General features: G+C 40.9%; 1 protein-coding gene across 2 annotated transcripts in view; it reads right to left on the bottom strand.

Moving 5' to 3' along the window:
• Positions 1–25,167, bottom strand: part of COL27A1 (collagen type XXVII alpha 1 chain) — a 592,361-nt gene that overhangs the window by 339,849 nt on the left and 227,345 nt on the right. For both annotated transcript variants that reach the window (XM_089692938.1, XM_089692937.1), the window contains exon 15: positions 1,761–1,814. In XM_089692938.1, the coding sequence (XP_089549064.1) occupies positions 1,761–1,814 (54 nt within the window). The remainder of the gene's footprint in view (positions 1–1,760; positions 1,815–25,167) is intronic.

Below are 25,167 nucleotides of genomic sequence, written 5' to 3' on the forward strand. Positions count from 1 at the left end.
ATTTGTACAGGAGTAAATGATATCTCTCTCTCCGGAGTCTATACCTCTTTTAATACAACAGAGGATTTTGCTCACTTTAGAAACAGCAACTTGGCATTACATGTCATTTTTAAACTTGTGATCTACCAGAACTCCCAGATCCTTCTCCACTATTGCAACATCTTTTTTTCATTATTCAAGAACAACCTCTTTTAGAGCCTTGATGCTGGATGGAGAGTGATGCTCAACTTGTCTCTTCACAATTCCCTATAGGTGTTCAATGGGTTCAGATCAGGAGACATACTTGGCCACTGAATCACTATCACCCTGTTCTTCTTTAGAAATGCAACAGTGGCCTTAGATGTGTGTTTTGGATCACTGTCATGTTAGAAAAGTGCACGACGACAAAGGGCATGGAGTGATGGTAGCATCTTCTCTTTCAATATAGAGGAATGCATCTGTGAATTCATGATACCATCAATGAAATGCAGCTCCCCAACACCAGCAGCACTCATGCAGCCCCACAGAAGGGCACTGCCACCACCATGTTTCACTGTAGGCACCATGCATTTTTCTTTTTACTCCTCACCTTTACAACGCCATACACTTTGAAGACATCAGTTCCAAAAACATTTATCTTGGTCTCATCACTCCAGAGTGCAGAGTTCCCAGTAATCTTCTTTTTCAGCATGAGCCCTGGCAAATTCCAGGCAGGCTTTTTTGTGCTTGAGCTTAAGGAGAGGCTTCCTTCGTGGATAACACCCATGCATGCCATTCCTCTGCAGTGTACACCGTATTGTCTCATGGGAAACAATCATCCTAGTTTGGCGTTTTACTTCTTTAGCTAATTGCAGTGAACTTACTTTCTTCAACCCTTCTCATCAGAAGATGCTCCTGTCGAGGTGTTAACCTCTGTGGATGGCCTGGACCTCTCTGTGAGATGGTTGCATATCTATCTTTGTTGAATTTTTGTATCACTTTTGCTACATTATTTGGGCTGATAAGTAAAGCTTTGCTGATCTTCTTGTAGCATTCACCTTTCTTGTGTATAGAAATGATTTTCTTTCTCAGGGCTTATGACATTTCTCTTCCATATGGTGCCATTGCTGACAGCATGAAATGGGAAGGGGTTTTCTTTGTTAAGTAACGCCCTTTTATAACCAACTGTCTTCTGGACACCTGTTTAATGAAGAATTGGACTCACCTGTAGTTGAATTCTTGTTAATTAGGATTTTATTGTCTAAAATATAGCTTTGCTCCTAAGACTTTTCATTGGGGTGTATTCATTTTTGCAACATGGTCTTTGTAAGGAAAAATACTTTTTTGTGTGTGCAAAATAACAAATCTTGTTTGCAATCAATATGCAAAAAATCAGGATGGGGGCAAATACCTTTTCACAGCATTGCATATGATTTGGTCCTGGTTGAAATAAAACTGATGTGTATATGACCAACATAAATGGCATTATCCCACCCAGATTGGACATCCCATTGGGCTGCTCAATCAGAGATTGGGTACCACTATGAGAATGATGTTGGAAGTGCTTATCCGAACTCACAAATATTTTCTAACTTGCTGGAAAATTAGGAAGCAGAAGAGTTTAAATGAGAGCACATCCCTTCAAGCTGTTAGGGGGGAATTAAACAAAGAAAAAACTTTCCTGGAGCTACAGATATAGAGCAGATTTCTCTCTGCCTGTCATTTTTTAAAAGACCTGTCCATCTTTGGCTAGGCTAATGCTAAACTGACAAGTTATGGTAGATTCTGTATTGTTGACCTACCTTCAAACCTTTAGGTCCCATGAAGCCTATGACTCCAACAGCACCCATGTCACCCTGTTAGGAACAAAATCAGAGAGATTAGAGACAAGGGTTGCCAACACTAAAATACAGTTTATATTGACTGAAAAGCATACAGTATGTATTCAGCAATTGCTAAATATTTGTATTTCAACCCTAGTGGAATTGTTAGACGTTATACATAAAATAATAGAATAAGGAAAAGTTTTACAGATCACAGAGCAGGTAATTAGTAAAGGCACTAGCTTTCTTAGATGACTTGCATAAAAGTAAAAAACTAAACAATCTCCTACACCCATACACACTCCTACAAACACATTTATTGAAGCAGTGAATAAAGAAAAGGTGATGTACAAAGGGAAGTCATTCAGATCAACTGCTCAGAATTGTCATTGGTTACTCTAGGTTTACTGCACTTTGCACAGTATTCTTCACTTTCATTATATTCATTGCACACTCTTCAAGCAGAACTAAAAGCACATATACTTTTTTTTATTTTGGATGGAGTATGGGAGGGTTATAACTCCTGTCAGTTTTTATCCCCATCTGTACCCCATTGGGGAAATATCCCTTCATTTCCTGTCCCATAACCAAAAGAGTTAGTCCTTCCAAAGTGAGAAAATTGTTCCCATTGGAAGATTTTCCCTTTATTATTGTTCTGGGGACAATCCAAAAATTGGCATTTTTCTTTACTTTCACTTTCCTTGATAATGATAAACATGACAAACAAAGAGTGAATCTCTCTCACATGGACACAGACAGTAATAAACGCCTAACAGGTGTTCTAATCCCTCTTTGTTTATCCATAAAACAAAACAGTTATACTTTCACATTTGCAATATTCTCTTCAAGCCTTTTAAAAAAAAAAAAAATGAGGAACCACACATGACCACTAGCAGTCACTTCATGAGAAAAATAAACTCACAAGGGCACATACACTCAACAGCCACTTTATTAGATATACCTGTTCAATTGCTTGGTAACACATTTTGCTAATCAGACAATCACATGGCAGCAACTCAATGCATTTAGGCATCTAGACATGGTAAAGACAACTTGCTGAAGTTCATACCGAGCATCAGAATGGGGAAGAAAGGGGATTTAAGTGACTTTGAACGTGGCATGGTTGTTGGTTCCAGATGGACTGGTCTGAGCATTTCAAAAACTGATCTACTGGGATTTTCACGCACAACCACCTCTAGGGTTTACAGAGAATGGTCCTAAAATTAGAAAATATCCAGTGAGTGGCAGTTGTGTGGACAAAAATGCCTTGTTGATGTAAGAAGTCAAAGGAAAATGGGCAGACTGGTTCGATAGGATAGAAAGGACACAGTAACTCAAATAACCACTCATTACAACCAAGGTATGCAGAATACCATCTCTGAATGCACAACACATCAAACCTTGGAGCAGATGGCCTAGAGCAGCAGAAGACCACACTGGGTGCCACTCCTGGCAGGTAAGAACAGGAAACAGAGGCTACAATTTGCACAAGCTAAACAAAATTGGACAACAGAAGACTGAAAAAACATTGCCTGGTCTGATGAGTCTAGATTTCAGATGCAACATTCAGCTGATAGGGTCAGAATTTGGCGTAAACAACATGAAAGCATGGATCCATTCTGCCTTGCATCAACAGGGCAGGCTGGTTTCTTGAACATGACAATGAGTTCACTGTACTCCAATGGCCTTTACATTTGCTAGATCTCAACCCAATAGAGCACCTTTAGGATGTGGTGGTACGGTAGATTGCCATCATGGATGTGCAGCTGACAAATCTGCAGTAAATGCGTGACGCTATCATGTCAATATGGACCAAAATCTCTGAGGAATGTTTCCAACACCTTGTTGAATCTGTGCCCTGAAGAACTAAGGCAGTTCTGAAGGCAAAAGGGGTCGAACCCGGTACTAGCAAAGTGTACCTAATAAAGCAGCAGATGAGTGAATATGAAGTATCAAATGATTAACCACTTCCCATCCAGCCCATGTACATAAACGGCCTTGCAGGAGCAGGTGGCCGTTTATAAATGGCCCCCACATTCACTGCCTTTGCGCTCTCCCTGGGAGCGCGCAGCACCGCGATCAGGATACAGCAGAACATCGGTCGCTGTATGGGACCTCTGTGTGATGTCCTGATTCAAGTGATCACTGATTGGCCAATCAGTGATCGCATGAATAATAGTAAGCAAGATGTCACTTGCTGACATCATTGCTTACTGCTTGTGAAACCTGTGAATGATCACAGAGGTCACATGGTACAAGGCTTGTTCCATGTGACAATCTGTGACCAATCACAGCTCTCACAGTATTTCTCAATGGCTGCAAGAATGCAGCCAGAGAGGAGAAATTATTGCTTTTACAGCCTTTATGGGTGTAAAAGCAATCAGTGTAAATAATTTAAAAAAATCATCATCCCCCACAAGTAGTACAGTGTCACTATGGTGACACTGTACTGCTAGGGTGACGGTATGTTAAAAAAAAAACTAATAAAATTAAAAAAAAAAAAAATTAAAAATAATTTTTGAAAAATTATATATTTTTGGTTATAAACTAATTTGGGTTTTTTTTTTAATAAAAAGATAGATGAATGCATTTTGACCAAGATTTATGAAGAAAGATTTTTTATTTGCAAAGATTTATAAGAAAAACAGTTTTTTTTTCAAAATGTTTGGACTTTTGGACATTTATATAGCAAAACAATACAAATCCCACTAGAGAATAAATCCCACCAAAATAAAGTTTTATCTGTCTCAAAAAAATGCTAAAAAATATGGGTACAGTGTTGCATGATCGCGATTCAAAGTGTGATAGCACTGAAAGCTGAAAATTGGCCTGGGCTGGAAGGGGTGAAAGTGTTCGGACTTGAAGTGGTTAAACCTCTGGTTATTTGCAGCTGAATGCACAACATTTGCCACCTTTATCGATACATTCTGTAGGCAGACTGGCCCACATGTTTACCCACTGAGCCGTATTGCCATTGTTGTGCCTGTATCTTTATGTTCACCATATTTATGACTTATGATATCTTGGCTGACACAGATTGTTTTCAATCACTTCTCCCATTCATCATCGATTTACTATTGGTGAACCACTGTTCCTTGTCTAGATCCATATTTACTGCACTGCAAATGAGGATTTATTATCTCTGTACTAAAAATTCCTATAACACTTGACTGAATGCAGCCAGCTGGTTGGTGAATGCAGAGAAATCTAGGTACATGAATGAGCCAAAAATTTAACTCTCCAAAAGGATGATCCATTACATATACTAAGGTTCCACTAGGGAACTATAATGGCCCAAGGTGCATGCTTGCTTAAAATATGTTCAAAATAAATATCCTTTCACACAATCCAATCTGCACAAATCCCTAAAACAAAATGCAAATAAATATTAATTTGTGACTTCAATTCTGGGGAGCAAGATCAAAACGGATCTTTAGGGTTACCAAAAGTATTCAAGAAAGAAGTACACACCTGTATTCAAACACCCTCTCCCAGCACAGTACGGTAAACATCCTCCGGAGTCTATACTCACTGCTTCTTCTCATGGTTTGGATCACTGCCTGCTGAAAATCTCTGTACAATGAAGTAAGGGACATAAACACATGCCCCAGCCTTCTGTTGCCAAACACTTGCCACAAACACACAGCCAAACCTCAGAAGCTGTCACACTGTGGTGCACACTGCAGAGTGCAAGAATCTTCTTTCATTAATAAACTGATTATTTTTTTCCCACAAATTTTGTAGGGGCAGCAGTTATATTAGAGGTAGTTTGGAAAGGTGGCAGTAAATATGGGCAGCAGAAAGTATCTAGTACCTTGTAGGTACCTCAAAATAAACCTGTACTAACACAAGAGTATATTCATCTGACTGGGGAACTGTATACCTCTAAACCCTCCATTGTGGCCCCTGGCTGAGCCTGCTAGTGGTAAGAATCAACTGTTCAAGATGGCCCCCAAAGACAAGTTAGCACCTGATCAGTTCCCCCTTCATGCTTTTTAGACACAAACATAGCAACTTGTGCAATCTGAAAGTGCATGTTTACACAATGCCAGTAAGAACAATTGTTTGGTGAAAACAGGGTTAGCTTCCATCTAATTTAATAACTAACTTTTTTTGTGACCTCCAGAACCAAGCCCATATTCCTAACACAAAAGGGACAAGAGACGTGGTTATAAGATAGTTGCTTACAATGAGGGGTGTGGTCACTGCACAGGGGCAACTACTTAGTTCCATAGTCAAACCCACAATGGACAAGTCCAGTTTTTTTTGTATCCTATAAACCAGTGTTTCCTATCCTAGATACCCAACAAAAAGTGGGAAGAAACCTCAATATAATAAGGAAATCGTTATCATTGGAACAGACCTCACCTCTTGTTTTGGTGACAATTTTAAAATTTTGGACTTCCCATTACTTTCTGTCTACATGACTGTGATCCAGCCCACAGCTCATTGGAGTACAAAAAAGCAGCAACTGGGGTTAGAGGTAAGTTCAGGGGGTCAGAGCCAATCTCGAACCTGGAAAAATACCAAGGGTGAATGTACTCTGAGGGGCACAGACAGCAAAAAAAATTTACATGGATTCTAATTATTCTCAACGAGAATAATTCAAATCAACAAAACCATTATTCCTACACTGTGTGCACAATTATTAGGCAAATGAATACTTTGACCAAGTTATCATTTTTATGCATATTGTCCAAGTTCAAGCTGTATAAACTTGAACGTTCATTGGATGTAAGCATATCAAATGATGTGTATTTGCGTAATGAGGGAGGGTGTGGCCTAAGGAGATCAACACCTTATATCATGGTCTGCATAATTATTAGGCAGCTTCTTTTACTCAGGCAAATTGGGCCAAAAATAAGATTTAACTGACTCTGAAAAGTCAAAAATTGTAAAAAGTATTTCAGAAGGATGCAGCATTGTTAAAATTGCTAAAATATTGGGGCGTGATCACAGAACCACCAAACATTTTAGGGCAAATAGTCAACAGGGTTGCAAGAAAAAAAGACGCAAATTAACTGCCAAAGATTTGAGAAGAATCAAACGTGAAGCTACCAGGAACCCATTATCCTCCAATGCTGTCATTTTCCAGAACTGAAACCTACCTGGACCTCCCAGAAGTTAAAGGTGTTTAGTGCTCAGAAATGGCCATGGTAAGGGAGGTTGAAACCCCACCACCAGTGAACAAGACACATAAGTTGAAACGTCAAGACTGGGCCAAGAAATATCTGAAAACAGATTTTTCAAAGGTTTTATGGACTGATGAGATGAGTGACTCTTGACGGACCAGATGGATGGGCCCATGACTGGATCAGTAACAGGCACAGAGCTCCATTTCGACTCAGACGCCAGCAATGTGGAGGTGGGGCACTGGTATGGGCTGGTATTATTAAAGATGAGCTAGTTGGACCTTTTCAGGTTGAAGATGGACTCAAAATCAGCTCCCAAACCTACTGCCAGTTTTCAGAAGACACATTCTTCAAGCAGTGGTACAGGAAAAAGTCTGCATTTTTCAAGAAGACCATATTTATGCAGGACAATGCTCCATCCCATGCATCAAAGAACTCCACTGCGTGGCTAGCCAGTAAAGGCCTTAATGATGAAAGAATAATGACATGGCCCCCTTCCTCACCTGACCTAAACCCTATTGAGAACCTGTGGGCCCTTCTTAAAAGGGAGATTTATGCTTAAAAAAAAAACAGTACACCTCTTTGATCATCAACAGATCAAGAAACTGACAGACTATGAATGGAAGGCCTATGACGGTTATTGAAAAGGGTGGCTATATTGGTCACTGATTTTTTTTTTTGAAGAGACAGAAATGTTTATTTGTAAATTTTGAGTTCTTTGTTTATCAGTCTTACTTTAGCAGATGAAAAACAAGTGAGATGGGAAATTTTTCATTTAGTTGCATAATAAGTCTGTACATTAATAGTTGCCCAATAATTGTGCACACATAGATATTCTCTGAAGAAAGCCAAAACCTCACTTTTACGTTCTTAAATATTCAGGTTTGAGGTTTATTAACATTTTGGATTGACTGAGAGCACTGTAGTTGTTCAACAATAAAATGAATTCTCAAAAATACAACCTGCCTGATAATTGTGCATACAGTGTATATATACATTTTAATCTTTTCTTACACTGTCTAACCAATTTAAAATTACCACGATTTCATGGAGCATTAAATTGTGAACATGTATGATCCTTGCAGCTCTTAAAGTAAGGCAGGACACATACTTTATGTGGGGTAAATAACTGAGCTCCTAGGATTATGAGATCTGTTTTAAGCTGTTGTAAACATTAAATCTTTATTGTCTTACTTAAAGCTGGCAGTTTCACCAATCAGAAATGCCCAAACATTTCTGTATTAACAGTTTAACTTAGGCATTCTTTCATCTTGTAGTTAAAGGGTTACTTAAACACAATCTCAGTGTGAATTTCCTATAGTCCAGTGGTAAGTGAGGTCTTTGCTATTATTTTATCTGCACAGGAGATCTTCCTATCTGAGTACAGTGGCTTGAGGATGGGCTTGAAGCCAAGGACAGCTAGTTTCCTGTAACTAGCTGAAAGAGCTTTCTATGGCCAGTGCAGAAAGGTGCTCTTGTCTGTTAGATACCTGGCTCTACTGTCGCTAACTACAAGAATCTGAAGTGCACAAGGAAGGGGCCACAGATCAAAGAAACATGAGACGTGCCCCTTCATTTTTCAACAAGCAGATATAATCAGGGGTCTGAGTATTGTGCTGGAGACTTGATCTACTGAGAGGCACAGGATTGCCTCAATGAAGGAAACACAAAAGGCTATTTACTAGGCTTGTGCACTCCCAGCTGTGATATTATTTGCATCAATAAAACTAAACTGTGTTACTTTACCCCCTCTGTGGTTGCCGGTGGGAATGTCCGTCTCCTGCACCAAGCCGGCTTTGACTGTTTTTCCAAGTAGATAAATAAAACATTTCTGGAACAAGTAGGCCCTTATTTTACAAGCGTTTGCTTTGGTCCGTGACACTATTCTTCAAGTTGTGGATCTAGAGTAGAAACGTCTTAGAAATTTCTTTACTGCAAGCCTACCTTACAGTGTAACCAGTCCATCACACAAGATAGCTTATAGAGAAGCTGGACAGGAAGGAAATAGGCAAGATAAATAAAAATCAGACAAGGCAAAAGAGGGTTGGCGCCTGGAATTATTCATATGAAGACAGGGGTTCCTGGCTTTCAGGAACACATATCTGAGACTAGATAGAGGGAGGTTATTAACAACTCAGTCTAGACATGACCAGTTTAAAACCTAAATGAACCAATGCAGGTAAGTGATGAGGATGCCCTGCGGAGCAGGTTTTGAATCTAATAGTTCATCTACTTAAAACTCATGTTAGTTTTTGGTAGTTTGTATACAGTTATACCGCTAACCATTTTTAAGTTCCCAAAATGGTCTTTCCATTCAGGTCTGGACCCTTGTGAATTACAAGCGGGTCTTACTCACTTTTTATTTTTATATTTTGGAGAACACAAAAATGGGAACACCCAAAGGGATTTAGAAACACCAATCTGCAAAGGGAACCAGGAACAGTGTTGGGGAGATCTTGCCAATAGTGTCCTCCAGAGATACAAGAAGCCAGAAAGTAACTTAATCTAACAAGTTACTCCTAGAACTAAAATGTCATAAGTGGAGTGCCTTGTTAGTATTCTCAGAGGCTATGATTTTGGCCAGAAAAAAGCAAGGCAAAGGAGGCAATAGACATAGTGGAGCTGAATCTCGGGAAAAAGCAAGCATTTAGAGACGGCAACACCTGACAGTGAGGTCAGGGCAGACTCTATTGGAGGGCCAATTGCACTGATCATCAAAACAAGAAAGGATTAAACAGAACCATCATCAGCAGCAAAAACAAAAAACTTTAGATATCTGAGGTGAATGCATTAGACAACAAAACGAAAACTGGGCACGGCACTCAAATACATTAGTAGCAAGTGCAGGAAAGGCAGGACACCTAAAGTCAGCTTCAACAGACATACTGAATACAATATGCAAATAGCATTGATGTGGCTCAGCAGATACTCTTTTTAACCACTTTCCGTCCACCCCATAGAAGATTTTCTGCTACAGGGCAAACGTGATTTTGCACTTCCATCACTGGGGGAGGGGGGCTGCCGCCGGAGTGGCACTTTTGCTGTGATAGAATACAGCAGCAGTTGACCAACACATGCCAGCCAATGGATGAGCGCCGGCACCTGTTGATCACCGAGGAGACATGTAAAGAAGGAAGAGCTGTGTTATGTCAATAGCAATCTGCTAGATTTTATTCAGGGAATAAAATCTAGCACATTGCCTAGTAAAAACAGTACACATTAAATACAAACACTGGCTAGGCACACAATTAACCCTTTTAACGCCCTAGAGGTTTAACCCTTCCCAGCCAGTGTCATTAATACAGTGACAGTGTGTATAGTTAGCGCTGATTAGCACCGTGTCCACAAAGTGTCAGTTAATGTCAGATTGTCCGCCAAAATATCGCAGTCCTGCTATAACTCGCTGATCACCACCATTACTAGAATTAAAAAAAAAAATTCAGTATATATAAACGCCATTTGTAGACAGTATAACTTTTTTTATTGGGATTTTTAGGATAGGTTTTATAGCAGAAAGTAAAAATATTGGGTTTTTTTGTTTTGTTTTTTTAAATGTTGGTGTTTTTTCATTTATACCACAAAAAAAAAAACCCTGAGGTGATCAAATACCACTAAAAACACTCTATTTGTGGGAAAGACAATGACATAAATTCCATTTATGTACAGCATTGCATGGCAGCGCAATTGTCAGTTAACGCATCGCCAGATTGCAAAAAATGGCCTGGTCATAAAGGGGGGGGGGGTAAATCTTCCAAAGGTTAAAGTGTTACTAAACCCACAACAGTAAAATCAGTCTGTATATGCAGTAAAGCATGCTTGTTATACCCACTGTGGAACTTAAGGGGTTAATCCTCCATATTGTGTAAAAAGGCTGTTTGATCCTGTCTTCTCTGATCCTACCCTTCTTCCATTGTCCCCTAAATATCTCCTGATAGAACATGGGTTTGGAGTCACTCTGCACATGCTCAGTTTGGTGTGTATTGCTAGAGATGTTTTTTTTTCCAGCACTGTCCAGAGGGACGGGGGTCCTGCATCCTCAGAGGAGAACAAAAACGCCTCCTTTAAGCTGTAACCAGTGCTCTGCTGGAGATTGATAAAAGTCACAAGACTGCTCTAACTGCTGATGAGAAAAGGTATTTGGCAGTTAATAATTACTAAAATAATTTAATTTCAATGTTATGTGTACTGTGAGAGACAAGATATAGTGAATGCAGGGTTCAGGGTATAGTAACACTTTAAGTGGTTAATTTCTGTAGGGTAGGAGACAATTTTACACTATAAGGCCACCATAATGAGCAGAAAACCAAAAAGACAATATGTCCTGATTAAACCACAACATACAAGAGTCTCCATATTGTGAGAGAACAGTATCTACTGCTTTGGGGAAAAAAATACTCAAACAATGATACAGGAAATACGCATGTCTACTGTGCACACTCTTAGGATTATGCTACAATTGCAAATCATACATGTGAGAAGAGCGTACAATGGAACATTTTTGTTCCACGGATTACATTTTCCTGAAAAAGTGGTCTGCTGCAAAGATCTCATTACAGAAAAGCTACAGAAAATAAACAATTGACTTGGAATTGCATATTTCTTGAGACATATTGCTATGGCAAATTAGGACATTCCAGTGTCTAAATCTCTGCTCTGGTATCTTTCAGCCTAGGAAGGGCTAGGTCCTTGGAGTACATCATCCGGTCACCAGAGAAATGGGTAGGCAATCAAGGGGTTAAGACTAAAGAAGGAAGAGACATTTTCAGGGTTCAGGGAATGTTAGGGTAGGGATTAATATGATTGGGGTTAAAGCATGGGTGAGTGTGAGGCTTTTGGTTATTGGGGGATGGGGAGTTCTTCTTTAAATCATCTATCAAGCAATATGCACATCAACATATATATATATATATATATGTACCTGAAATAAAAAATAAAATAAAACATGATTGATATCAGTGAACTCAAGCTGTCAGGAAAAACCTAAATTTAAGAGGCTTAAGTTAATATTCTAATTAAACCTGGGAAACTGTCAAGTGACCTTGAACGGAAAAACAGACCAGAATTCAGCTGTAGATTTTATATGGGCAGACTTGGTGGGTCACTAATAACAGTAAAACGGTGCACGGTTATAAGAGTTCCACACAGACTCTGGCTTTCTGCCTGCTGTGGAATACATGGCCAACTACAGGGCACACACTCCTGGTCTTCACCGCGGAAAGCCAGGGACGCAGCATGGGAGTGTAACTTACAACAAGCCTCCTCTTTGTACTGGCTCATATAAAGACCCCTTCAGCCCTCTGTTTATCCAGGACAGACCCCAGCTATTTACAACCGCACGAGGTTCACGTTACACCGCCTGCTGCCCTTTAATAAGATTTTTTCGGAAAAAGCCACCTGCAGACAGCTATGGACTCATCGGAGGGACACGAGCCGGTGTCGACAGCTTTGTGTGAACTGCCATCACAGGTTGGCAGGGAAAGAGTTAATGCAGTTCTCTGTCTTATGCCAATATTTATGAAAGGGGGACTCTATGCCTTTAATTACCATAAGCACAAATAGACCGAAATGTTAATTTGCAGAAGTAACAGCATATGTTAATGACCACACAAAGCTCATTGATTGCCATGTTTATACACTGTGAAGTTAACAGAGAAAAACATTTTTTAATTTAAACTTTAGTCACCTCCCTGTGAGTTAGCTGAACTATTTCAGATGAATTCAGGTAACATTTCATATTGGAGAGCAGAACAGGTAAAGAAAAATATCTTCGCCAAATAGCAAAATCCTATTAATGCAACCCTGTCACGAGAAAAGGACAGGCCTTGAAACTGCTGACATCTGGATGAAAAGGTATGGTGCCTAGCTAGTACACAGAGCAGCTGATCTGAGTGCAACTATGCAGGTCAGAAGTCAAAAAAAGGTATACTACTTCTGCATCAGTGACTTCAAATATGGCAAGAGTCAAGCACGACAGGCAAGCAATAAGCATATTCGGGAGACTAGTTCAGTAACAGCAGCCTCTCTGTTTCAATCATGGCAATGATTATTTATTTTTTTTATAAACATCCCTTGTATTAGAAATAAAGGATGACAGGTCCTCTTTATGGAGATATCTGGGATTTATAAGACCCCAAATCTCTCCTCTACCTTTAAAAGCAAAAGATCAAAAAAATTGTATCTTTTGCTTTTAAAAAAAAAAAAAAAAAAAAAAAGTGTTACTTTTGCCCTAGATGGGAAGTGATGTCATTCCAGACCCCCAAGATCATAGAGGTGATCAGAGATGACCTGGATGACCCCTCCTGCTGCTTCTGAAAGCAATCCAATAGCTAATTAACCACTCAGACCACTTTCATGAGAAAGACCATTGCCAGCTGAAAGCCGTAACATATACAGTATCTCACATAAGTGAGTATACCCCTCACATTTTTGTAAATATTTTATTCTATTTTTTCATGTGACAACACTGAAGAAACAGCACTTTGCTACAATGTAAAGTAGTGAGTGTACAGCTTGTATAACAGTGTAAATTTGCTGTCCCCTCATAATAATTCAACATACAGCCATTAATGTCTAAACCGCTGGCAACAAAAGTGAGTACACCCCTAAGTGAAAATGTCCAGATTGGGCCCAAAGTGTCAATATTTTGTGTGGCCACCATTATTCACCAGCACTGCCTTAACCCTCTTGGGTGTGGAGTTCACCAGAGCTTTACAGGTTGCCACTGGAGTCTTCTTCCACTCCTCCATAACGACATCACGGAGCTGGTGGATGTTAGAGACCTTGCGCTCCTCCACCTGCCATTTGAAGATGCCCCACAGATGCTCAATAGGGTTTAGGTCTGGAGACATGCTTGGCCAGTCCATCACCTTTACCCTCAGCTTCTTTAGCAAGGCAGTGGTCGTCTCAGAGGTGTGTTTGGGGTCGTTATGTTGGAATACTGCGCTGCGGCTCAGTTTCCGAAGGGAGGGGATCATGCTCTGCTTCAGTATGTCACAATAAATGTTGGCATTCATCGTTCCCTCAATGAACTGTAGCTCCCCAGTGCTGGCAGCACTCATGCAGCCCCAGACCATGACACTCCCACCACCAAGCTTGTATGCAAGACATACTTGTCTTTGTACTCCTCACCTGGTTGCTGCCACATACGCTTGACACCATCAGAACCAAATTAGTTTATCTTGGTCTCATCAGACCACAGGACATGGTTCCAGTAATCCATGTCCTTAGTCTGCTTCTCTTCAGCAAACTGTTTGTGGACTTTCTTATGCATCATCTTTAGAAGAGGTTTATTTCTGGGACGACAACCATGCAGACCAATTTGATGCAGTGTGTGGAGTATGATCTGAGCACTGACAGGCTGACCCCCCCACCCCTTCAACCTCTGTAGCAATGCTGGCAGTACTCATACATCTATTTCTATACATCTATTACAACCTCTGGATACAACGCTGAGCATGTGCACTCAACTTCTTTGGTCGACCATGTTTTGAGTGGAACCTGTCCTGTTAAACCACTGTATGGTCTTGGCCACCGTGCTGCAGCTCAGATTCAGGGTCTTGGCAATCCTCTTTTAGCCTAGGCCATCTTTATGTAGAGCAACAATTCTTTTTTTCAGATCCTCAGAGAGTTCTTTGCCATGAAGTGCCAGGTTGAACTTTCAGTGACCAGTGTAAAAGCCGGAGAGCGATAACACCAAATTTAACACACCTGCTCCCTATTCACACCTGAGACCTTGTAACACTCACATGACACCAGGGAGGGAAAATGGCTAATTGGGCCCAATTTGGACATTTTCACTTAGGGGTGTACTCACTTTTGTTGCCAGCGGTTTAGACATTAATGGCTGTGTGTTGAGTTATTTTGAGGGGACAGCAAATTTACACTGTTATACAAGCTGTACACTCACTACTTTACATTGTAGCAAAGTGTCATTTTTTCAGTGTTGTCACATGAAAAGTTATAATAAAATATTTACAAAAATGTGGAGGGGTGTACTCACTTCTGTGAGATACTGTATATATAATTGCGGTCAGCAAATGGTTAAAGCTGAACTCAAGGCATACAGCTAAATACACAAGTTAAATACATACAATTCCAAAAAAGTTATGACACTGTGTAAAATCTACATAAAAACAGAGCACAATGATTTGCAAACCTCATAACCCCATATTTTATTCACAATAGAAAACATATCAAATGTTTAGAACTGATTCACACATGTGCATGGCGGATTGAAGCTCAGGTTTCACAGCTAAATGACACAGTAGTTGCTCAGCAGTTCAAGCCAGGTTTACATCAGGTTCAGGTCAGGATTTTATCCTGTCCACACAAGTGCAGTTTAGAAACTGTTCCCACGGAAGTCAATAGCCTGTAATCCACATCTGAACCGGACTACACTGCTCAGAAATTGGACAGGACTCTTTATCAATCTGCACTGCCAGTGCATTGAACATATGTGAACAGGCAGCATAGGAAGCACATGTCATGCAGGGTGGATGTGCATGGTATATTTTCCCAGTTTATTGCACTTAAACTGAGAAAATATACTATAGATATATATCCTAGGAAAAAAGCTCATCACACGGCGCTCAGAAAGTGATATATAGTGTAGTACTTTTATTAAAATGGATATAAAACATTCTACGTGGAAAGATGAACAGACTCGGGTGAATTCATATACCAAGATGGCCGCCACTCCTAGTCACGGACACGGCGATGTGACGTCAGCACGTAGGCTCCAGCCAACGCATTTCGTGTGCATGCATGTCCTCAGGCGTACCCTTGAGGACGTGCATGCGTTGGGTGGAGCCTACGTGCTGACATCACACCACCGTGACTAGGAGCGGCCATCTTGGTATGTGAATTCACCCATGTCTGTTCATCTTTCCACGTGGAATGTTTTATATCCATTTTAACAAAAGTACTACCCTATATATCACTTTCTGGGCTCCGTGTGATGAGCTTTCTTCCTAGGATAAGTCCTTTCGCCTAAAAATTCTAAGCATTTCATCTGAGTGATCAGCGATTACTGCTACCAGTAGCTTTCTGGATATGTTTGGCTAAAGATTCTAAGCATTTCATCTGAGTGATCAGTGATTATTGCTGTTATACCAGTAGCTTTCTGGTGAGTGCATAGCGGTGGGGGAATGTTTCATTGGATTCTATAGCACCTGTTTGGAATTGAACACGTTGCTGCTGTGTCTTGTAGCGCCACTGATACATTATTTGTTCACCTAATGGACTGTTTGTCACATTGACAAATACTTGATGTATTTTATTTGCTCATTGCTTCACTGAGTTATACGTTATTAATTTTGCACCTATGTCTCACTGAGAGATATTTTATTTAACTTGCACTGGTGTTTTATTTGATGTTGATAATCTAATATATATATCATATAAAAATTAAAAAAAAAATGAAATAAATTTAGTGCTGCACTATATACATATATGCTATTGTGGGATTTGCTGTCACTATCTCTTGTGCTAGCTGATTTGAAGTTTCCTTATAAGAGCTCGCCATATACCTGTATTTACATGCAATTTTAAGACTTGGCATGTTTGGGATCCATTTACTTGATGCATCCTCATGTTTCATATTTTACAAAAAAATGGCTATTACATTGCGTGTGTTTTCAATAAAATTTATTTTATTATATAGTTACACAGTACATAGTTATATAGTTGGTAAGTTTGAATAAAGACACCAGTCCATCCAGTTCAACCTGTGTGTGTTTGTGCACATGTGTGTGTTTAAATCTTTATCATTTCCCTTATCCTTGTATATTACATTCACTAAGATGCCCATCTAAGTGTCTTTTGAAACTATTTATAGTTCCCGCAGACACCAATGCTTGTGAAAGGGAGTTCCACATCCTTACTGCTCTAACAGTAAAGAATCCCCTGCGCAGTGTAAGGTTAAACCGCTTCTCCTCCAATTTCACGAAGTGGCCATGTGTCTTTTTAAGCTCCCTGAAGCTGAATAGTTTTCTTCCTATGTTGGGATCACCACTGAAATAATTGTATATCGTTATATCTCCTCTCAAGCATCTCTACTCCAGGGAGAATAAGTTTGGCGTTTGTAGTCATTCCTCATAACGGAGGTCCTCCAGCCCCCTTATTAATTATGTCTTTCTCTGGACACTCTCCAGCTCCAGCACACCCTTCCTAAGGATTGATGACCAGAACTAGATGGCATACTCCAGATATGGGTTAACCAGAGTTTTGTAAAGTGGTAGAATTATAGTTTTATCTCTGGAATAAATCCCCTTTTTTTATGCATGCCAAAATTAACCTGGCTTTGCTTGCTGCAGCTTGGCATTGCATGCCATGGCTGAGCCTGTGATCTACTAAGACCCCCAGATCTTTTTCCATCTTTGAATACCCCAATGGTTCTCCTCCTAGTGAGTAATTTGCATTCATAATAAAATCCAGATGCATCACATCCACAGGCCTTCCATTACCAAGATTACACTCTTGGATATAGTCTCATATCATCCCCTCCAATAGTTTACATACTATTGATGTTAGACTGACTAGCCTGTAGTTTCCAGTACTATATATTTGCCTTTTTTTAAATACCGATATCACATTTGCCTTTTTCCAGTCAGCTGGTAGCATTCCAGTCCTTAAGCTGTCCGAACAAATTAGGAATACCGGTCTGGTAATAACCTGGCTAAGTTCTCTTAAGGACTCTCAGATGTAAACCATCTGGTCCTGGTGATTTTTTTTATGTTGAGTTTTTCAAGTCTATTATGGATGCAGGCTTCTGTTCACCACAAGGGTACATTCTGTGACGTGTTACTAATAAAACTGTAAAAACTGAGAAGAATGCATTAAGTACAGTTGCTTTTTCTTTGTCATTTGAAACCACCTTCCCCTGCTCATCTTTTATCTGGCCAATATGCCCTGACCTCACTTTCTTACTGTTAATGTATGTAAAACATTTCTTGGGATTTCTTTTACTCTCCTCTGCTATGTGTCTCTCGTGGTTGGTTTTAGCCACCCTGATTGCATTACACCTCTTATTGCATTCCTTGTAGTGTTGGAATGCCAACAATGACCCCTTGGCGTTATATTCTTAAAGGTAATTTTTTTTCCGTTTATAAACCTTTTTACGTTAGCGCTTCACCTTAGCTCTTTTATATTTGTTGCCCATTGGAATACACTGGCTGATACCTTTATTTAATATATTCCTAAAGCATTCATATTTTTCCTCCGTGTTCAATGTTTCAAGGATTCGATCCCATTTAATGTCTTGCAAAATTAGGTGCAATTTAGAAAAGTTGGCTCGCTTAAAATTCAGTGTTTTCGTATTACCCTTGTGCTCCCTTTTACTATGGTTTACTTTGAATGTGATTATCCTGTGATCGCTGCTACCCAAGCTGTCACCCATTTCCACCTCTGCGCCCAGATCGGTGTTATATAAGTAGATCTAGCAATGGGGCATCCACCCATTGACTCATAAAATTGTCCTGCAAGACATTTATGAAATGACGAGCCTTACATGAGTAAGCAGTGCCATCTGCCCAGTCAATACCTGGTAGTTGAAAGCCCCCATTATAATAACATTGTCCTGCCTTGCCACCATTTCTAACAGTGACAGGAGGTCAGACTCCTAATCATCCTTCAAGTGAGGGGGCCGGTAGTATATGCCCAATATTAACTTCCCATGTGCATCTTCCCTTTGAAGCTCTACCCACAGGGCTTCCACCTCCTTCCTTGACCCATTAGCTATGTCATCCCTCACATTAACCATTAACTCATCCTTGATATACAGGCACAACCCTCCCCCTCTTTTACGTATTCTCTCCCTCTGAAACAAGGAGCACCCATGGACAGTTGCTAGCCAGTCATGTGAGTTATCAAACCAAGTTTCTGATATTCCCATGAAGTCAAAATCCTCCTCATGTATCAGCAGCTTCAGTTCTTCTATTTTATTAGCTAAACTTCTGGCAGTAGTGCACATGCCCTTTAGTTTTGTATGAGCGCATATTAGTTTACGCTTAGGTTTTCTGCACTAGTTTCCTGCCAACCTATCCTCCTTTGGTTTCTGCATACTGGTTATATTATCACTAATGTCTCCATTATTACCCTACGACCTTTGCTCACTGGTGGCTTTTGCGTCCTCTGGTCCCTCCCCCTCACTACCTAGTTTAAAGGTCCCTCTAACTTTTTGTCCATTTTCTCACCCCAACAGAGCTGCACCCTCTCCTTTTAGGTGCAGTCCGTCCCTGCTATAGAGCCAGTAACCAACTGAAAAGTCAGCCTAGTTCTCCAGGAACCCAAAACCCTTTTTTCTGCACCAAATGCTCAGCCATTTGATATCTTCTCCAATTTCCTTCTGCCTCTCTGGTGTGGTTCGAGGTACAGGCAGTATATCCAAAAATACCACCCTGGAGGTCCTTCTTTTCAATACAGCCCCTAAGTCCCTAAAATAATTTTTTACGACACTCCACTTTCCTCTGACTTTTTCACTGGTACCAATGTGTACCACGACAGCTGGGTCCTCCCCAGCCCCTCCCAACAGTCTGATCCAAGATATGCCGAACCCGAGCACCTGGTAAACCGCATACTGTTCGACGTTCATGGTCTTTGTGACAGATTGCCTTATCTGTCTTCCTGATAATTTAATCACCTACCACCAGAATCTGCACCACCAGAAATCCTTACCCCCATCCTCACTGGAGAAGTTGTTCCCCTGGGAGCTAGGAGAGTCGCTCTGTTTCAGCAATGCCTCTCCTTGACTGACTTCCCCAACATCACGCAACAAGGCGTACCTATTGGGTTGTGTCAGCTCAAGGCTGGTCTCCCTAATGCTTTTCTCTCTACCATGTCTAGCTATAATGTAACTTCTCTGCTCCGGAACCAGCACCACCAAATCTCCATCCACCTATGTACTGGCCCCTGTCAGCACCTGACGAGTACGGTCCAAACTTGCTTTCAGGTTGGTGAGGCTGCGCAGTGTTGCCAGCTGTTTCCCCAGATTCTGAACTTGAGATTCTAAGGAAACAATCTGTTCACATTTAGAGCAGCAGTATTCACGGGAACGCATACATGTCACATGATGTGCACCGAGTCATACCACCATACCTGTTGGATATCGTACCTTCTAATTTAATAGGGATACTCCAAGAAGAGTAGGAAGTTTACTCTGCCCAATTTAGTGTTAATATCACTTCCTGACTCTAATTTTATTCAATTCCTGATCCCACTGCGTCCTCTCCTTCTGTACCCTGGTCACATGGCCCCCAGTGTCCTTCTCTTTCTCCCTAATCAAGCAGCGCTGTTGGACCCTCCTGCTGTTCCCTGATGAGATGGCCCCTGACGTCCTTCTCCTCTTGCCCCCTGGTCACTAACCCCCCCGACGTCTTCTCATATTGCCAATACGAATCCGAATCCCTAAATGGAAACCAGCACTCTTAATATACAGTACTCAGCACACAGTACTCGGCCCACAGCACACAACACTCAGCAAACAGCACACAATGCAAGACACACAATGCTCAGCACTCATGGTTGTTCACAACTCTCAGCACACACCACACAGCGCACATCGTTCAGAGCACAGCGCACATCGTTCAGAACACAGCGCACATTGCTCAGAACACAGTGCACATCGCTCAGAACACAGCGCACATTGCTCAGAACACAGTGCACATCGCTCAGAACACAGCACTCAACGTTCAGCACACAAAGTTCAACACACAACAATCAGCACACAACACTCAGCATACATCACACAGCGCTCAACACACAACGCTCAGCACACAGCACACAATGCTCAGCACACAACGCTCAGAACACAGCACACAACGCTCAGAACACAGCACACAACGCTCAGCACACAATGCTGAGAACACATCACACAACGCTCAGCACACATCACACAACCCTCAGCACACAACGCTCAGCACACAACGCTCAGCACAAAATGCAAAAACACATAATGCTCAGCACTCATGGTTGTTCATAGCTCTCAGTGCTCGATTTTCATTCACCTCTCAGCCTGCGTGTGTCTCACACCTCCAGCAGCCCCTGCAGCACTCCTCCCGCCCAGCTTGTTGTGTACTCCGGCAGTCCCACTGCTGGGATCGCTAACCCAGCACTCCTGCACTCTGCCTGCTCTCTCCGACAGCACTCGCCACCCCACACTGTCACAGCGCTCCTTTCTATCAGGGCTTCAGTGTGACAGCCTCCTGCACTCCCCCCCAGCAGCAGCATGTCCAGTGTGTGTCCACTTCTGCGTGTGTCCACTTATATTTGTTCCTGAAAATCTGTGTTTAATAAACAGCTGCACATATATCATGTGACATAAAAAATTGGCACTATCACCTTTTTATTCTACAGGGCCTCTGCTTTCAGAAAATATATAATGTTCTGGGAGTTTAAGTAATTTTTTGCAAAAAAAAAAAGATTTTTACATGTATGCAAAAAAAAAAAAAAAGGCTCTAATGCCCAGCTAGTTAAGAAAAAATAAGGTAATTTTGAAATTGATGAGAGCAACACATTTCAAAAAAGTTGGGACAGGGAGACAAAAAGCCAACAACATAAGTGATACTAACAAAGAAGAGCTGGATGAACATTCTGCAGTTCGTTTAATTGGCAACAGGTCAGTAACATGATTGGGTATAAGAAGAGCATCTTAGAGAGTCTCAGAAATAAAGATGGACAGAGATTCACCAAGCTATGAAAAGCTGCGGCTTAAAATTGTTGAACAATTTCAGAATAATGTTCCTCAACATAAAATTGCAAAGTGAACATAAAAATTACTCCTGTGCTGTCACCACAAAATTTAATGTGATTCAAAACAATGTACTCAAACACACCCCACCAAGCTGCTGCGCTCAGTTCAAAAGCCTGCATCTCTGAGGGTACAGGGGTGCAACAAGTACGTATGGGATGGGCAGCTTGCACATCTGGAAAGGCACCAAGAATGCTGAAAGATATATCCAGGTTTTAGAGCAGCATATGCTCTAGCAAGAATGGGACAACATTCCCCTCCAAAAAAGTTAGCAACTGGTCTCCTCAGTTCCCAGACATTTACAGAGTGTCGTTTAAAAAAGACGGGTTACACTAGGGTAAACATGGCCCTGTCCAAACTTTTTGGAATTGAGGCTGTACTTTGCCAGCTTTTTGTTGCCCTATCAGAATACACTAATCAATGTTGCAGCTGCTAACTGAATGAACATTTTCCAACATTCCTGTTGGAACAAAACTAATTGTTATAATCGACTTCTGTCAAGCGGGAATGATGGCCATAGATGGATCAAAATTTGCCCAGTCTCTGCTGAACCGGTTAAATTTCAATCCATCTATGGCCAGCTCAAGGAAATAATTTGCTTTTTTGTATCTTATGTTGTAAGCAGATGCAAAGTCCATTCTTTTTTCAGAAGTCACTGTACAAAGTAAATACGAGGTCTAGACAGCTGAAGGTATATTCCATTTTCCTGTAGGACATGAGATTGGCCTGGCCTTTTGAACCCCCCAAGCCTCTTGAAGCCCTTAGAGGCAAGAAGCGGTAGGCTTCAGATGTCTCTGGATCTGCTGATTCTGGCATACGATATTCTGCATTAATGTTTTGTTATGCATACATTGGATCCCGGGAACCCCATATTGTAGAAGTACTGGTATACAATCCGAGAGGCAGAGGCTATTATATGTGGAACCAGCAAACACAAATGCCCCTGCACTTGGGGATGGACTCGATGCAGGCTACAACCACATTAAGAATGTCCTGGAACATGCACACCTTGCTGCCCTCAAATGGACCGGGGGAATCCAAATATACTGAATGGGGAAAGAACAAAGAGAGGGCGCACAGGCCTAGTACATCCTCCAGCACATTTCCAACTGCTTGAGGACCTTTATTTATGAATATGCTGGAACTTGCAGCTCTACAAAGCAGGAGGACCACATATAATAGCACAGGCCTAGTGCATTACCATAAAAAATGTTTAATAAAAAATAAAGTAGGTGTTGTACTCACAAACGACAATATAGTCAAGGCACATCATAAAAGAACAGCTGGGTCAACACCGCACTGAGTAACAGTCCGCAATAGGGAGTTTAGACATCCAAAAGGCTGACGCGTTTCGAGGACTTGCCTCTTCCTCAGAGCCCAGAGCTGAGGTGTTGACCCAGCTGTTCTTTTATGATGTGCCTTGACTATATTGTCGTTTGTGAGTACAACACCTACTTTATTTTTTATTAAACATTTTTTATGGTAATGCACTAGGCCTGTGCTATTATATGTGGTCCTCCTGCTTTGCAGAGCTGCAAGTTCCAGCATATTCATAAATAAAGGTCCTCAAGCAGTTGGAAATGTGCTGGAGGGTGTACCTGTCTTCTGTTCAGGGGTATTTCTGCTCAGTAGTGTATTAATCAGCACAGTGTTTTAACAAAAGATAAAACTGCATGTAAAAAAGACTTGAGAAATTATTTAAAATTATAAATGGTGAACTGGAAACTATGTAGATAACTGGGAGCTCTTGGCGAAAAATGAACACTAACCAAATTTTAAGTTGGGGCAGGGGTCTTACACAAAGACTGATTTCAAGCTCAACAAAGTTGAAAAGGATCAAGAAACATAACTCTGGGCTGTCATTCCACAGTTATCTTGCTGTGGACCTTTGCTGTGGTAGCAGAGTGTTTCCTAGATTAGGACTTTGGCCTGTTAAAATTGTTAGTTCTATCTACAACCATAGTGAGACATAATTTTTGCTGACCCTTTCTGAAATGATATATGTTGCTCCTGTATTTCTATTGCCATTACTTCTAAATCCCCTGGATGCCCTTTGAACTTTCACCTTTTTTTATAGCAAGCTCCTGTTATATGCATGTGAGGAAAGACTGTATTCCCTTATTGTACTAACCTTTGTCCTCTCTACTAGGTGGTCATGTGGTTTATAGTTTGTCCTTATGTAAAACTTCTTCCTTAGCTTCACCAACAACCTGACCAACTATCTTCAGCATGTGTGTTTTTTTTATCCTGCCAGGAATATGACTCTCCTGTGTACTCTAATAAGCCTTGACACATGCCTCAAAGTGATCACTTTAACAGTCCCATGCTGCTGAGGTTAATTCTATTAACAACACTAATCAGAAGTCAGGACATAATCTAGAGATCTGTTTAATTTATTGTCAAAAGCTGTCAATCATCCAACTTCAAAACAGTACTGAACAATTGGTGCATGCACTTTTGCTCTCATATTGACCAAGTGAGAATGTATATGCACTGTGCCAAGTCCTCTGATGCCAGCCTAATTTCAAAAGGCACAGGTAAAATACAACCCAGCCAACTCCCAAAACAGGCAAGAGAGCCTGCAAATGTCACATAATACCCATAGACATGCAATTGCCTCTAAGGACATGTTTACACGACAGTGTCAAATGTACGTGTGTTGACATGTGCTAAGCTGCATTTTTTATTTACAGAAGCAACCCAAATACTCTTCTTTTTTTGCACCTTTGCGAGGCATGCAATAAAACACAACAGGTTTGATTTTTTTTTTTCAGGGCACCACTGGAAGCCAGCCTATTTTTGTTGTTCTGGTATCGGGACAGCATTGAATAATGCAGACCAAAGCAGGTAGCCTAAGTGAACCCTAAATTACTGTTTTTATATATTTACGCATGAGCACATGGTAATGTGTAAGCAGGATGCACCAGGCACCCAAGCACCAAGGTTCACTCAAGCAATGGTCTCTAAGGCCATGCATTCAATCACACTGGTCTGATTATACAGTGACGTTGTACTTCACTTCAAGCAGCAATCTTTCTCTTAAGGCCAGTGTTCCTACCAGTATTTGGATTCCCCCAGTTTAACTATATACAGTTGTGACCAAAATTATTCAACCCCCAATGCTGTAAAGGGGTTTAGGGACTATAGTGTACATTTGGAATTGTATTCAGAATCAAATCCTACAAGGACGTTGTAACTACCCAAATGCAACTAAAATGACATCAATTGTTTATGTAATACAGTAGTAAATGGTTCTTATGTGGTTTCTTCATTGCCACAATTATTCAACCCCTTAAAGACTACCACTCTGAAGAACAGAGGTTCATACAGGTGCTTTCCATCAGGTATTGAAAACACCTGTGGATGTCACCGAGCAGCAATCAAGCATAATAAGCACCAATTAGGCAGCTTTAAAATGACTGTGATACTCAGCTCCTTCTAGACATTTACTGGTGTGGTTACAAACATGGTGAAGGCAAGAGAATGGTCCAGGAAGACAAGAGAAGAGGTG

This window comes from Staurois parvus, unplaced genomic scaffold (genome assembly GCF_062004578.1).
Source record: "Staurois parvus isolate SC_StPar_1 unplaced genomic scaffold, SC_StPar_1.0 ptg000608l, whole genome shotgun sequence".
NCBI classification, from domain to species: domain Eukaryota; kingdom Metazoa; phylum Chordata; class Amphibia; order Anura; family Ranidae; genus Staurois; species Staurois parvus.